Here is a 15833-nt window from a genome sequence, read left to right as displayed (position 1 = left end):
CAACTGCTGAATCTCCTTTTCTGAGGACAGATTACACATCACTTGCTCACCATGAGTTGGTCTCTCTCTGCAGTAAGCTGACCAACAGATCAATGCAAACTGCCACCCTCTACAAATCATTATCAGTGTTAGGGATGAATTGAGATCACAGGTCAGTCTTGGATTTGTACATGACCAAAAGGAAAGGTTTCAATTGTAAACTATGACCTTAAGTAATGTTACAGTTATTTGGCGGGCGTGGGTGGGAGTACAAAACATCCCTCATCTTTTCAGAGGGGCTACCTAAGGCGAAATGAAACAACTGAAAACCCTTATATCTCTCAGCCAAGATTTTCAACAACTCTTTTTGATCTTTGCAAAGTCTTTAATGATACTAAGAATTTATGGAATACTAGACTGATAAAGAAGCTAACATGCAACAAACTGCAACAGACTGTCTTTGCAGAGTGCATTCCAAAACACTCCTCTCCACCCACTCGACAATAGGCTCGAGGAAACCCAGCGCTAGCTGCTGCCCTTTAACCTCGCCGCCAATTGGTCTGCTCGGGCGCATGTGTATTACTGTCACTTCCGGTTCTATTGGGAGGAGGTTCCCGGATGTATCAAAGGTCTGAAATGTCGGCGGAGGCTGGAGCCTGAAGGGGAATTGGGGCAGCAAGAGGACGGAGGGCGGCTTTATACAGCGTGTGTCTGAGCAGTAGCTCCGGCTAGGACATGTATAATATCGAGCTGGCGGAGCTGGTGTGGGGGAAACGCCCGAACAGCGCACTGTCTGATTCCGTCTTCCGCAGATGGACCCAAGGTAGCGGCCCCACCCTGGCACCCGATCCTGCTCCAGGCCAACCCCCACCCCGGGCTGACCGAGTCCTCGCACAAATTCAAGCTCACTCCAACCCCCGGGGGCTCTCACCTCGGGATTGTACCCACAAACACGCTTCACCGTCCCACTATACACCTTTATGTCCTATCCCTCCAACTCCCCCCACCCCCAACCTCAGCCCGCAGCCCTCATTATGCCACATCAATCTGATTGTGTTCCATTTTCCTCTGCACTCCCAGTTGCCTTCTCCTTTCTTACCTCCCCCCTCCAAATTTTTATCCCTTAATTTCTGGTTGTTGCTTTACTGGATGATGTCACCCACTGAATCAGGAGATTGTGGTTTCACAGAACTGTTACAGTGCAGAAGGAGACCATTTAGCCCATCGTGTCTGCGCCAGCTTTCCAAAATAACACTTCAGTTAGTACCTTTCTCCTGCCTTCTCCCTGTAACCATGCATGTTCTTCCTTTTCGGATAAGTCTAATTCCCATTTGAATGCCTCGATTGAACCTGCCTCCACTACGCTGTCAAGCAGTGCATTCCAGGCCACAACCACACGCTGCGTAAAAAGCTTTATCTCATCACTTTTGCATCTTTTGCCAGTTAATTTAAATCTCTGCCCTCTCGTTCTCCATCCGTTCACAAGTGGGAACAGTTTCTCCCTTTCTGCTCTGTTTTGAATACCTGCATCAAATCTCTCAGCCCTCTTTAATCCAAGGAAAACAGTCCCAACTTCTCCAATCTATCTTCATAATGGACCCTGGAATCATTCTCATCAATCTTTTCTGTGTTCACTCCAATGCCTTTACATCTTAAAGTGCGGTGCCCAGAACTGCACTGTGTAATGTCATTGGACTGGAAATCCAGAGGCACAGGCCCATCCAATGGGGATATGGGTTCAAATCTCATCACAGTAGCTTGTGGAATTTAAATTCAATTAATAAATCTTAAATTGAAAGCTAATCCCAGCAATGGTGACCAAGAAACTATTGTTGATTGTTTTAAAAACCCATCTGGTTCATTAATGTCCTTAAGGGAGGGAAATCTGCTGTCCTTACCTGATCTGGCCTACATGTGACTCCAGATCCACAACAAGGTGGTTGACTCTTAAATGCCCTTTGAACTAAATGGCTTGCTCAGCTATTTCAATGGCAATCAGGAATGGGCATTAAATGCTGGCCTTGTCAGCAACACTCGCATCCTATGAATGAATATATTTTTAAAAATTGGATGCAATCTCCAGCTGACGCTGAACTAGTGTCTTATATAAGTTCAACATAACCTCCTTGTTCTTGTTTTTATTAATAGCGGTGTAGAGTACTGGGATACTTTTTTAACTGCTCATTCAACCTGTCCTGCCACCTTCAATGACTTATGCATGTATATCCAGGTCCCTATGCTCCAGCATCCCTTTTAGAATTGTACCCCTTATTTTATATCGTGTCTCCATATTCTTCCAAACCAAAATGAATCACTTCATACTTCTTCGCATTGAACTTCATCTGCCATCTGTCGAAGCATTCTACATTATCCTCCTCACAGTTCTCAATGCTTCCAAGTTTCGTATCATCCGCAAATTTTTAATTGTGCCCTGTACACCAAGGTCTAGGTCATTAATATATATCAGGAAAGCAAGGGTCCCAACACTGACCACTGGGAAACTCCTTCCTCCAGCCCAATAAACCTCGATTAACCACTATTCTGTTTTCTGTCACTCAGCCAATTTCATGACCCTGTTGCTACTGTCCCTTTTATTCAGTGAGCTATAACTTTGCCCAAAAGCCTGTTTTGCAACACTATCAAATACCTTTTAGAAGTCCATGTACACCACATCAGCAGCATTGCCTTCGTGAGCCCTCTCTGTTATGCTTTCAAAAAAATCCCAAGTTAATTAAACATGATTTTCCCTTGAGATTCATGCTGGCTTTCCTCAATTAACCAGCATTCGTCCATGTGACGATTAATTTTGTCCTGAGTTATAGTTTCTAGAAGTTTCCCCACCACCAGAGTTAAACTGACTGGCCTGTAGTTGCTGTGTTTACCTTTACGCACTTTTTTTGAACAAGGGTGTAACGTTTGCAATTCCAGTCCTCTGGCACCAGCCCTGAATCTAAGCAAGACTGAAAAATTATGGCTAGTGCCTTGGCAATTTCCACGCTCGCTTCCCTCAGTATCCTTAGATGCATCTCATCTGATTCTGGTGCCATATCAACTTTTAAGTACAGACAACCACCCCAGTACTTCTTCAATTTTAAATCCTCCTAGTGTCTGACTTACCTCCTTTTTCATCATGGCCTTGATAGCATATTCTTCCACAGTAAAGATAGATGCAAAGTATTCATTTAATAGCTTATATATATAAGCCCCCTAGTCCCTACTCCTCCCTTTACTGTTATGTGCTCATCGAAGACTTTGGAATTCCCTGCTCTGGATTGTTCTTTGTCCTTTTCCATAGCCAGCCTAAACTTTATGGGGCTCAAGCCTTATTGCATATAAAGTTGAGCACAGAATCTAGGCTAACACTTCTGTGCAATACTGAGAGACTAGGGGGTGTCATCTTTTGGATGAGCTACAAAGTCGGGTCCCCGTTTGCCCTTGGGTGGTCACAAAGGATCCCATGATGCTATTTGACGAAGATAAGGGAAATTTCCACAGCGACCTCAGCAATATAAATCCCTCAACCACCATCACTAAAATGGGTTAGCTGGAAGTTATTCTACATCACAACAGTGACTGCACCTTGGAAGTATGCAATTGATTGATGTGCTTTGGGAATTTCTTGGGTTTTTGAAAGTGCAATGTAAACCGTAGGATATATTTCAGAGTGCTGTTGCCCTGGACTGTTTTCTACAAATGTCAGTTGATGTTTATGCCTTAATGGTGAAAGTTGTCAGGTTGTATGACTATGGCACTCATTGCAGCTGTGTATGGCTCTGTAAAATAACACCTACGCACGTACAATTCCAAAAAGAAATTAAAAACCCTGCTTGCCCAGTGATGCTGAGGTTAATTAGAGCTTCCCAACTGTTGTGATTGAGATCAGCAACCTGAGAACACGTCCAGAATTAAATCCCCCATATGTGGCTACTATAGCAGACAGTTACTAGCTGAGATATCATGGACTGTTGTCTCCATTCCCAACCTTTATTATACCTCTCAAATTTCCTTTACAGGATTTGTTTTAAGTCAATCAGAATCTACGGCCTTGGAACAATTTGAAGGGGGTCCCTGTGCAGTAATTGCACCTGTTCAGGTACAGTTCATGGAGTGATAACTTATTGATCTGTTCAATGTTTTGCTGGAAATTGACTGTGAGATGAAGTACAGAAGTTATCTTGTATTTATTAAGTAATACAAGAAGTCATTTTAGGTGTTCCTTTAAAGGAATTGCTTCGAGAAATATTCCTCCCACCCGCAATTTTAAAAAGTTTCACTTTTTCTCAAGTGATTCATTCCAAATAAGTTTGGGCCTTGATGGGCCAACTCATTGCTACTAAGTTTCTACTGATCCCAGTATTCAAGTAGTACATTATTATTAATTATCCATTATTAATTTAGCCTAATTTCTCTTAGTTTCATTGTTGCTCTGGTAGACTGCTGATTAAATAACAATTTATATATAGTGCCTTCAATCATCTTGAGTGGGACTGCTCTCACATGGTTCCATTCTTATCTATCCAATCATAACCATAGAATCACTTGCAATGGTTTCTCTTCCTCCTCCAAAATATTATCTCTGGCACTCCTCAAGGACCTATCCTTGGCCAAGACCAAACAATTTATGACACTGAACCACCTAAGATATTAGCTCGGTTAGCTCGGATTAACAAAAGCTTGGTCAAAGGGCTAGATTATAAGGAGCATCTTGAAGGAGGAAAGCAACACAGAGAGGCGGAAAGGTTTGTTGGGGGGTATTCCAGAGCTTGAGGCCTAGGCAACTGAAGTCATGGCTATCAATGATGGAGCAGTTAAAATCACTCAGGAGGCCAGAATTGGAGGAATTATTTGGTCTTAGTGATGGCAAGAATATGAGGCTGGAAGCTCATCTCAGCATCAAATGTGACCCCAAGGTTGCGAACAAACTGGATTAATCTTAAACTGTTGCCAAGGAAAGGAATGGAGCCAAAGTTAGGAATGGACTTTGAAGTGGGAACAAAAACAGAGACTTCAGTCTTCCCAATCTTTAGTTGGTGGAAATTTCGGCTCACACAGTACTGAATGTTGCATAAACAGTCTGATAAGTTAACAACGGTGGAGGAGTTGAGAGAAGTGGTGGTAAGGTAGAGCTGGGAGTGGTCAGTATACGTGATCTTCCGTTGCCAAAGGGCCATATGCAGATGAACAATAGGAAGAGGCCAAGGATAGATCCTTGAGGAACTCCAGAGATAATGATATGGGAGGAGGAAGAGAAACCATTGCAAGTGATTCTGTGGCTATGATTGGATAGATAAGAATGGAACCAGCTGAGAACAGTCCCAATCAGCTGGATGACAGCAGGGAGGCTTTGGAAGAGGATGGTATGATCAACTGTATCAAAGGTCGCAGACAGGTCAAGGAAGACAAGATGGCAAAATTTACCTTTGTCGCAGTCATATAGGATATCATTTGTGACTTTGATAAGAGCTGTTTCAGTACTGTGGCTGGGGTGGAATCCTGATTGGAGGAATTCAAGCATAGTGTTCCAAGAAAGATGACAATGGATTTGGGAGACATCCAAGGACTTTGAAGAGGAAAGGTAAGTTGGAGATGGGACGATAATTTGCAGGACGGTGGGATCTAGAGTTGTCTTTTTTGAAGAGAGTGGTGATGATGGCAGATTTAAAGAAGAGAGGGACAGTACATGAAGAGAGAGAACCGTTTACAGTGTTGGCTAAATGAGGCTTATATTACATTATGTCGTTCATTGCAATTTCAACTCTGCACTGATTTGATTTATTTTGTGTACTTTTTACAGGCCTATCTTCTAAAGAATTTCCTGTTTAAATCTGACAAACCAAATTGGCGAGATTGTACAGGTATAGTAACTTACCCTATCAATTCACCCAAGGTCTGCCAATGTTCAAATGTGTAGAAAGATTAGTTTTAATACATTTAAATGCGAGTTGTATTTGGTGTGGCCCATTACAAGCAGATGTTACTTAATATACATATGATTTTTAGGCCAGCATTTTTCATATTGATCTTTCTATTTCGCTAGAAGTCTTGTATACACTCTGCTTCACAATTTAAATGTAGGCTTTACGTTTCAAATCTGCTTACAGCCTGAAAACTTCTGTCATGATTTTCTCATTGACTATTCTCTATCCATACTAATTTGCTCAGATATATAATTCTTGCAAGTGCACAGATAGAAAAGTTCCAATTAGCAGGAGGCAAGCCATACAAGGGCAATCCATCAAATTGTTTACACTTTTTACAAAGCTGACTTTCAATTGCAAATCTTGTAACAGACGCAAAAAAAGACATAAAACAGAAAAAGAAAATCTATAAGATTGCTCATATAAGATTGCTCATATGTTATTGGAAATTGGTTAGTGGTTCTGTTACCAGCTACTCACTCAAGAGAATGAGGATGAAGGTATCGAACTCAGGGAGAGAGACTGCGAGGTTCTTGAACAAATTGATATCGGGAGTGTATTGGAGGTGTTGGCAGGCTCAAAAGTGGGCAAATCTCCAGGTCCAGATGATTTGTGTCCCAGACTGCTAAGGGAGGAGATGGCAGGGGCTCTGACCCAAATTTTTAATTCCTCTCTGGCCATGGAGGAGGTGCCAGAGGACTGGAGAACAGCTAATGTGGTTCCGCTATTTAAGAAGGGTTGTAGAAATAAGCCAGGGAACTACAGACCAGTGAGTCTCACGTCAGTGGTAGGGAAACTATTGGAGAAAGTTCTGAAGGAGACTATCTATCTCCACTTGGAGAGGCAAGGTTTGATCAGGGATATTCAGCATGGCTTTGTCAGAGGAAGGTCATGCCTAACAAATTTGATTGAATTTTTTGAGGAAGTGACCAGATGTGTAGATGAGGGTAGTACAGTTGATGTAGTTTGTATGGATTTCAGCAAAGCCTTTGACAAGGTCCCACATGGGAGACTTATAAAGAAGGCAAATGCACATGGGATACAGGGTAATTTGAAGAGGTGGATTCAAAATTGGCTTAGTTGTAGGAGACAGAGGACGATGACAGAAGCCAGTGTCCTGTGATGTACCACAGGGATCTGTGCTGGGTCCCCTATTATTTGTCATTTATATAAACAACATAGATGACTATGTGGGGGTTAGGATTAGTAAGTTTGCGGATGACACAAAGATTGGCCGGATGATTATCAGTGAGGTTGTGTGTCTTGGGCTACAGGGAGATATAGACGGGATGATCAACTGGGCAGATAAGTGGCAGATGGAATTTCACCCTGAAAAGTGTGAAGGAATAATTTGGCAAGGAAGTATTCAATGAACGGCATGACACTAGGAAGTTCTGAGTAACAAAGGGACCTTGGTATGTGTGTCCATAGATATCTGAAGGCAGAGGGGCATGTTAGCAGGGTGGTGAAAAAGGCATACGGGATACTTGCCCTTATCAATCGAGGCATAGATTACAAAAGTGGGGAGGTCATGTTGGAGTTGTATAGAACCTTGGTGAGGCCACAGCTGGAGTACTATGTGCAGTTCTGGTCACCACATTATAGGAAGGATGTGATTTCACTGGAGGGGGTACAGAGGAGACTTGCCAGGATGTTGCCTGGGATGAAACATTTAAGTTATGAAGGGAGGTTGGATAGACTTGGGTTGTTTTCGTTGGAGCAGAGAAGACTGAGGGGCGACTTGATTGAGGTGTACAAGATGATGAGGGGCATGGACAGGGTGGATAGGGAGCAGCTGTTCCCCTTAGTTGAAGGGTCAGAGGGTCAGTCACAAGGGGGCATAAGTTCAAGGTGAGGGGCTGGAGATTTGGGGAGGTTGTGAGGAAAAACTTTTTTACCCAGGTGATGGCCTGGAATGTGTTGCCTGGGAGGGTGGTGGAGGTGGGTTGCCTCACATCCTTTAAAAAATACCTGGATGAGCACTTGGCACATCATAGCATTCAAGGCTATGGTCCAAGTGCTAGTAAATGGGATTAGGTAGGTAGGTCAGGTGTTTCTCACATTTCGGTGCAGACTCAATGTGTCGAAGGGCCTCTTCTGCACTGTGATTCTGTGATTATCCAGAGGTTCGGATGATAATCCGGAAAATGAATATTTAAACCGTGCCACAGCAGTTTAAGAATTTTATTTATTAAGTCAAAATTGTTTTTAAAAATCCAGAAATAAATGAAGACTTGCAATTATATTGCGCTTTTGTTGACTAGCTTACATCTCAAGGCACTTTACAGCCAATTAAGTACTTTTTTTGAAGTGTAGTCATTGTTGTAAGGTAGGACACGTGGCAACTGATTTGCGCTCAGCAAACTACTACAAACGGCAATGTGCTAATGCCCAGATAATGTGTGATGTTGATTGTGGGATAAATGTTAACCAAGATGCCGGAGATTACTCCCCTGCTGTTTTTGACATAGAGTGCCATGGGATCTTTCACATCTCCCCAAGTAGGCAAATGGGACCTTGGTTTAACTGTGCATCTGAAAGATGGCACCTCCAACTGCACAATTGTTCTAAGAAATTATGAGGATCAGGTTCGCAGGCGGGTAGTTTGATGCGGAAACAAAGAACAGGAGACTAGCTTGCTAGGATAATATTATTTTATTTTGCTTGTTTCCTACCTAGCCTACATAGGATAGAAACCAGGTCCGATACTCACAACGGGTCTGGCATAATTGGCTATATACTTACTCCACGAATTACTGGAACTGGGAGCCGTCAGTTCTGCGGAGGTGCCGCCTGTGACCCACGCTCAGCGATTAGCTTAACCCAGAGCAGACTCCCCGAACTGGGGACTTTCCAGGCTTATATATGCGCTACTTGCCGAGTTCACTGAGTCCGCGTTGGGCACTCGTCCAACACATTGTTTCCCATGCGGTTTTGGCTCCGACTCCCTTCAGTAGATAACAGGAAGTCTCTTAGCAACGTCTTGTGTTCTAGGTCGACTGGTGCCTGGATCCAATCTTGCATGTATTGGGACACCATGTTAACCCCTTATATTACATTCCACTGATTGGCCCAATACATGTAACGATTATACAAATACATAATAATAAGCAATACATTGTTATAACATGTACATGTTTTGTTCCAGTTGCTGCCGCACACGGCAAACATACGTACAGGTCAGTATATTACAACAGGTCAGAATCACTAAAACTCCGATTAAAATGAACAACGGAGGAAATAGGGAACGTCGTGCCGTAGTTGACAGCCCATTGAACAGATCCCACCAGTGATGGGCGGATTCCACCTCTACTACATGAGCAGCGTGTTGGCCATGTGTAAAGGTGGACACAGTCACCCGGGTAACATTGATTTGATGTTGTCGCAATATCTGCTTTAGCTCTTCCGAGCGATCGAGGGCCTGTTTAAAACGCTCTAGCGAGATACTCCAAGGGTGCAGCCATACCTGCCACTGCATAGTGGTGAGGTGTTGCGTTCCGCTGTAATTGGTCAATAGGTAAGTATGGTTCTGCCACCGCCATCGATAGATGCCAGTAAGGCAACCTGAAAAAGGGGTCGTCGGGAGTAAGGCATGGGCATGACTAGTGGCCACACAGAGCGTATGGGGACCAATCTGCCACATCATATCTCGGGGTGCCTCAATCATCCATTCACACAAAGCCGTGTCTTCTGTAAGGCACGGGTCTCGATATCGATCCATCAACAGACAGGCCTTTCCTTGATCCGCCTGCTCACACGCGGACAAGTCATAGGTAAGATTGGTGTCCGGACTGAACCAATTCCCTTTTGTTTTGAGAAAGTAATATCCATCAGATGTAATGACCGGCAATACGTAATATCGGCACACCGTCACAAAATCAGTTACATTCAAGGTTACAAAATGTCCTTTACACAGCGTTGCATTACACCATGTTTTGTCCGGATAGGTGTTCATCCATAATTTCTCAGATACGTTCCACACCCCTCGCCAGGCCTGAACATTAGGCGAAGTGACTATTCGTAAAAATCGTTCTTTTTGCAAATGTGCATGCAAAATTCGTGCAGTCTCTTCCTGCGTCATCATGGCCGACGGCATCCATCGGCCAATAGTGTACAGGCCTTGTGCAGTTGCTTGCCCCGTACTGGATAATTTAGTACGGGTCACTTCAGAGTCTATAGCATTGGATATCCCCATTACTGTCCCTGCGTACCATGCCCGTCGTCGCCGTTCTGGCCATTGTCTGACAAGTCGATGCTATGGGGGCCAAATGCGTGTGGTGTACTTTAGGCACAGTTGTTACAACATCACATACACTACAGTTAGTGCTATCACCGACACATAGTTTAACATCAAATGACGACGTCATCGAAGGTGGTTGATGTTTTGGGATGCCAGACTCTCCCCTGATTAACCAGTCCATTGGGCCTCTGCCAGTGATTGGCGTCCCATTGGTAATCCTCATTTCGTCGTTGGCGGTAATAATAGTCCATTCAATACCACCCTCATGACACTGTCCTTCGGAACACATATTCACCCGGGTGTGAATGGTCAGTGCGCAGCCCGGGGCCACTGTTGTGTTTGCATCCTCAAAGCTGCCCTTGCATCGATACAACGTGCAATTGCTGGTGATAGTCATAATGTCACATCGTTGTCCGGAGGGGCACGTAAAATTGTCCTGCCTTCGCTCTTGGTCACTGGCTTCCCAGCTGACGATCTGTCCCAGAGCACCAGCATTGTGTTTCGTTTCTTCCGACCCGGGTCTTGACATACTCCGACCCAGGATTCCAACAGTCCATAGCACATTCAGGGCCCACCACCATGCCATGATCCGGATCTATGGTGACGAGAAGACGTGGGCTCATGTTTCTCGGAGGTAGCATTGGTTTGCCGGCACATTATGCCAGGCTGAGTCCCCTGGATACATTATTGTCACCAAACTATCCTTCCCTTGGGCGATTATTTCTGCCGGTTTTGGAGGGCCATTTGGCTGGCGTACCCAAACTTTAGCCCCCTTTACATCAGTGGATCCGAAACCCCCCGTTCCCCGTTCGGTTATTTTCGTAGGGGCCCCCGTCTCCTCCACAGTGGACATGTCACAAGGTTTAATTACCAATTGGGCGATCTTATCCCCCTTATTAACCACGTAGGGCTCGGTGGTGATGTTGACTAGGATAACCCCAATCTCTCCCTGATAGTCTGCGTCAATAACTCCACCCATGACATCGATCCCTTTCAGCGATAACCCAGACCGTGGGAGAATGTGTCCATAAGTCCCGGAAGGGCAAACTAATCCCAAGCCGGTTTTAACTACCGTTGGCACTTGGGGCACCAACGTCCGGGTAGTCAGGGCCCGCAAATCAAGCCCCGCTGATGCCGGGGTGGCCCGGACTGGCAGTTCCGCTTCCGCATCGAATTTCCACATTTTAATGGGACGCGCCTCGGGCGTGTCACATACCTTTATCATCCTATTTAAGGGTGTAACTCCATTCCCCAATGGACGATTATTAATTTGTTTTACAACTCGGATGAGGTTCTTTTTCCAATTTGTCAAATCATTCGCCCCCCCCGCCTTCCGAAGAGAGGACTTCAAGATCCCATTCATCCGTTCAATCAGTCCTGCTGCTTGCGGATGATACGGCACATGGTATATCCATTCGACATGATTATCGTTGCACCATTGCTTTATCCGCCCTCCCGTAAAGTGCGAACCATTGTCGCTCTGGACCTGCATAGGCATCCCGTAGAATTGTTCTATCATATCTAAACATCGCAGGGTTGCCTGCTGATTATTATGGCGACAAGGATGGGTCACCAGGACCCCAGACATGGTGTCCACCGCTGTGCAAATGTACCTGCATCCCTGGGACGTGGGCAATGGGCCCACGAAGTCCATCTGCCAGCTTTGGCCGGGGCCTTCTCGGTGAATGTGCCCCATCATATGCTGGGGCACTCCCTGTCTTTGGTGTTGGCATTGCTCACACTGATTCACTGCGGTTTTTACATCGTCTACCAGCAGGTCTATACCCCGATCCCGGGCCCATTGTAGAGTCCCTTGTACCCCCCAATGCCCAGCCTTTTGGTGTGCCCATCTGGCTAGATCCACCGAGGTGTCCCTCTGTATTACCATAGCTCGAACTATGCCGTCAACATATCGGTTATGGAGGGCTTCTGCGTCATTTCGGGACGTGTGGGCGTCCACGTGTGTGATAAATATCCTTAAATGCTGGGCCTTCTCCCAAATTTCCTCCCACAGCGGCCTACCCCATACTTCCCGACTTTGGATCATCCACTGATTGGCCTGCCATGTGGGCATCCACTGAGTCATCCCGTTAACTACTGACCATGAATCGGAAAATAGGTGTACCCCAGTAATTCCGGCCTGCATGATTACCATATGCACCGCCTTGAGCTCGGCCCACTGGCTGCTCTTACCCTCTCCCAATTCTTCCAATGTAATCCCTTGCTTTGGATTATACGCAGCGGCCTTCCACCTACGCCGTCCTGACTTCCATTGAGCTGAGCCGTCCACGAACCAAGCAGTGGCTTGCTCTTCCGGCGTCAGCTCATCGTACCTTTTCCCAAGTTTCACAGGTGATTCTGTGTATTCAATCACCTCGAATCTCACTTCCCCTCCCTCAGGGGCCTCCGCCACTTGCTCATGTAAGACTGACACCCCCTTCTGCCCAGTCTTCACCCTTTCTGACACATACCATTTCCATTTGATGATACTACTTTCTTGGGCCGTCCCTATCCTATGTGTAGTGGGATCACTCATTACCCACGGGAGAATGGGTATAGCCGTTCTCATAATTACTTCGTGTCCCGCTGTCAGGGCCTCGGTTTCCACCAAGCTCCAGTAGCAGGACAACAGTTGTTTCTCAAAGGGGGTGTACCTCCCCCCCGCCGGGGGTAGTTTACGAGACCAAAACCCCAACGGCTTCCTTACGCGTCCTTGTTTTTGCCATAGACTCCAATTTGCATAGTCTCCCTGTGCCGAAACCTGCAATTCGACCGGTCCTGACTGTATTTTTCCTAGGGATACAGCCTGCTGTATCGCTTGTTTGGCCATCTCGAAGGCGAGTTGATGGTTGTTAGTCCATTCAAACTCTGCCTTCTTCCTGGTAATTTGGTATAATGGTCTCAGTATCTGTCCCAAATGTGGTATATGTTGCCTCCAAAAGCCAAATAGTCCGATAAATTGCTGTACGTCCTTTTGCGTGTGAGGAACTGCGAAGGCCTGAATTTTATCCCTGGCCTTCTCGGTAACTTCTCGTTCCCCTTTATTCCAAATTATCCCCAGGAACTTCACAGTCTGGGAAGGCCCTTGTATCTTTGCCGGGTTGATTTCCCATCCGTACCCCTTCATGTGTTGGACTAATGCGTCCAACAGTGTTTGTATCTGGGCCTGCCCACTACCATGTATCATTATATCGTCAATGTAGTGGGAGACCATTACATGGTCCGGCACTTCGAACCTTGCCAAATGTTCCGCCACTATCCTATGACATATAGTGGGGCTGTGCAGATAGCCTTGAGGCAACCGTGTGAATGTGAACTGTCTACCTTCCCACGTGAAGGCAAACTGTTCCTGTCTATCTTCGGGGATTGGGATAGTAAAAAAGGCATTAGCTAAATCGATCACTCCGTACCAAGTACCAGGGTGATGTTGTATTCGTCCTATAATGGTAACGGCATCAGGTACCGCCGCCGTCAGGGCAGGGGTATGGCGGTTCAATTGCCGATAGTCCACCGTCATCCGCCAGGATCCATCAGCCTTACGGACCGGCCACAACGGGTTATTCCAAGCAGTCGAACACGTTTTTAGTACCCCCGCTTCTAAATATTCCTTAATGGTGGCGGAGATCTCTTTGTGTCCACCGGGAATTCTATACTGTCGTAGGCTGATCACCTTTTCGGCTATTGGGATGGGAAAGGGGTCCATTTTCACCTTTCCCACCAATACCGTGCGACAATGTATTAAGGTTCCAAATTCAAATTTACCGTGTCGCAGGTATAGGGTTAGCCCTGCCAGCACGTCCATTCCTAGGATCCACTCGCGGACCGGTGTTATGATTACAGAATGGGTCCTAATCGGCATTGCCCCTATTCTTAAGGGTAATTGCACCATTTTTCCTTCTATCAAATTTCCTCCCAATCCCACTAATGTGACTGGGGTTCCTTTAAACTTATGGGGAGTTCCATGGATTAGGGTGGCCTCCGCCCCCGTGTCCACTAGAGCCATAACCGTCTGAACAGATTTGCGCCAATAAATGGTCACCGCCACATGTGGTCTGATGTCATCGGCCGACCATTGGCTCGTTTGTGGGCAAATCTTCGGGGCTTGGCCCAATCCCTATTGGTCCTCCCACTCATCCTCTTCTGACAACGCCGGGTACAGGCGTTTAGCACCTCTTCCTCTCTTATTCTTCCCCTTCTTATTCGCATTGCGAGTGCGCCGGTCCACCTTGCAACATTCTCTGTAAGGGGTTGTCACCTCTCCTTCCTCCTCCTCGGAGGACTCCCATTGCGGTCGAGTGGGAGTCCTCCCTCTATCTGAGGTAACGTTCCCCGTCTCCCTGAACTGACATTTCTGTATTAATAGTTCTACCAATTCCTCTGCCGTTACCCGTGGTTCACGGGCCTCGGTTTCTACCCTGGACACTTTAAGTCCCTTTCGTTTACACATTTCTTGCAGCTCTCTCGTGGGCCTCCCATCAATGTCCGCAACCGGGACTTGTGCTTGCATCAGCGCTTGCCATAGGGCTCGGCGGGAGGGCCCGGGGTTGCCTCCTTGATTGGGGTTGAATCTAGAGTCACCCCGAGTTTCCGAGCGACGTCCCTCCCTAGTCCCATTATTACCCCGGCCTTGCACCCCCCAGTCTCCCAATCCTCCCATCTCCCGCATCATACTCCGAGCCTCCCCCAACGTTTCTCCCTTGCCACTCAGCATTATGGTAAGTAGCAACGGCTTATAATGTGGGGGAGCCGTTTTTACCAGGTGATCCCTGGCTTGTTTGCTCACGTTGACATTTTCTACCTCATCCAAGACTCCTAACAACAAGGCATCCCGTACACATAGCCGGGTCAATCTTTGTATTCCTTCCTTAATCGTGGTCCATATTCCTTCCAGGGGTGGCCAGTCAGACGGGAACGGGTATTGTTCTGCTACCGCTCGGGCGTACATCCCGAACAGAGTCCCCGTACCCCTCTCCCCTACCATATCTTTGGCCTGTCGTCTATATGCCAGGTCTATTGCCGCATCTTTGGCCAATCCCCCAAATTTGGGCGCATCCTGAAAGTCTACCTGGACTTGCTGTCCTCCTTCTTCCAAAAGCCTCACCAACCACAATTCAATGGGCTCCCCAGGATTTCGGCGGGTCTTTTGAGTAATGTATAATACTTCCTCCGTAGTAAAATCCTCCGTTAACTCGGAGAATTCCGGAGGAGGTTGCAACTGGGGGATCTCATGATGGATAGGCTCGCCTCGCTCGTTTCGTTGGGGATTTCCCTCATCATCCAACAACACTTCAAACCTAACAGGAGGCCGTCTCTGAACCTGTTTTCTCCGGACGACCGGATTCGCTCGCACCTGGGGTGGCAGCTCATCTTCGTACTGATCATCCGAGTCCCCCCATATATTCCCGTCCCAGTGGTCAATATCCCAGCCGTCCCCATTATTTAGCTGTGCCACAAACGCCCTTATTTGAGTGGGGTTCACGGAGCGCGGGCGCTTTCGCTCACTCTTCCGCTTACTAGACGACAAATGTGTGATCGCCCGCCCCGCTAATTCCGTTAGTGCTGCTATTTCTGCCTTTAGTTTTATAATTTCTTGTCTTAACACGGAGGCATCCCCGCTACTGAGCCCCTGCTCATGCTTAAGGGTTGCTATTTCAGCCTCCAACTTCTGACGCCTGTCAGACTGCTGCTTACAAGCC

General features: G+C 46.4%; 1 protein-coding gene across 3 annotated transcripts in view; it reads left to right on the top strand.

The window, feature by feature from the left end:
* Positions 1 to 585: 585 nt before the first annotated feature.
* The window catches only part of mindy3 (MINDY lysine 48 deubiquitinase 3), a 150114-nt gene continuing 134866 nt past the window's right edge, over positions 586 to 15833 (top strand). For all 3 annotated transcript variants that reach the window (XM_041184573.1, XM_041184572.1, XM_041184571.1), the window contains exons 1-3: positions 586 to 802; positions 3993 to 4072; positions 5774 to 5834. In XM_041184573.1, coding sequence (XP_041040507.1) covers positions 715 to 802; positions 3993 to 4072; positions 5774 to 5834 — 229 coding nt within the window. In that variant the 5' untranslated portion in view covers positions 586 to 714. The remainder of the gene's footprint in view (positions 803 to 3992; positions 4073 to 5773; positions 5835 to 15833) is intronic.

The sequence above is a fragment of the Carcharodon carcharias genome, chromosome 3, assembly GCF_017639515.1.
Source record: "Carcharodon carcharias isolate sCarCar2 chromosome 3, sCarCar2.pri, whole genome shotgun sequence".
NCBI classification, from domain to species: domain Eukaryota; kingdom Metazoa; phylum Chordata; class Chondrichthyes; order Lamniformes; family Lamnidae; genus Carcharodon; species Carcharodon carcharias.
This window is presented reverse-complemented; position numbering and strand designations above follow the sequence as displayed.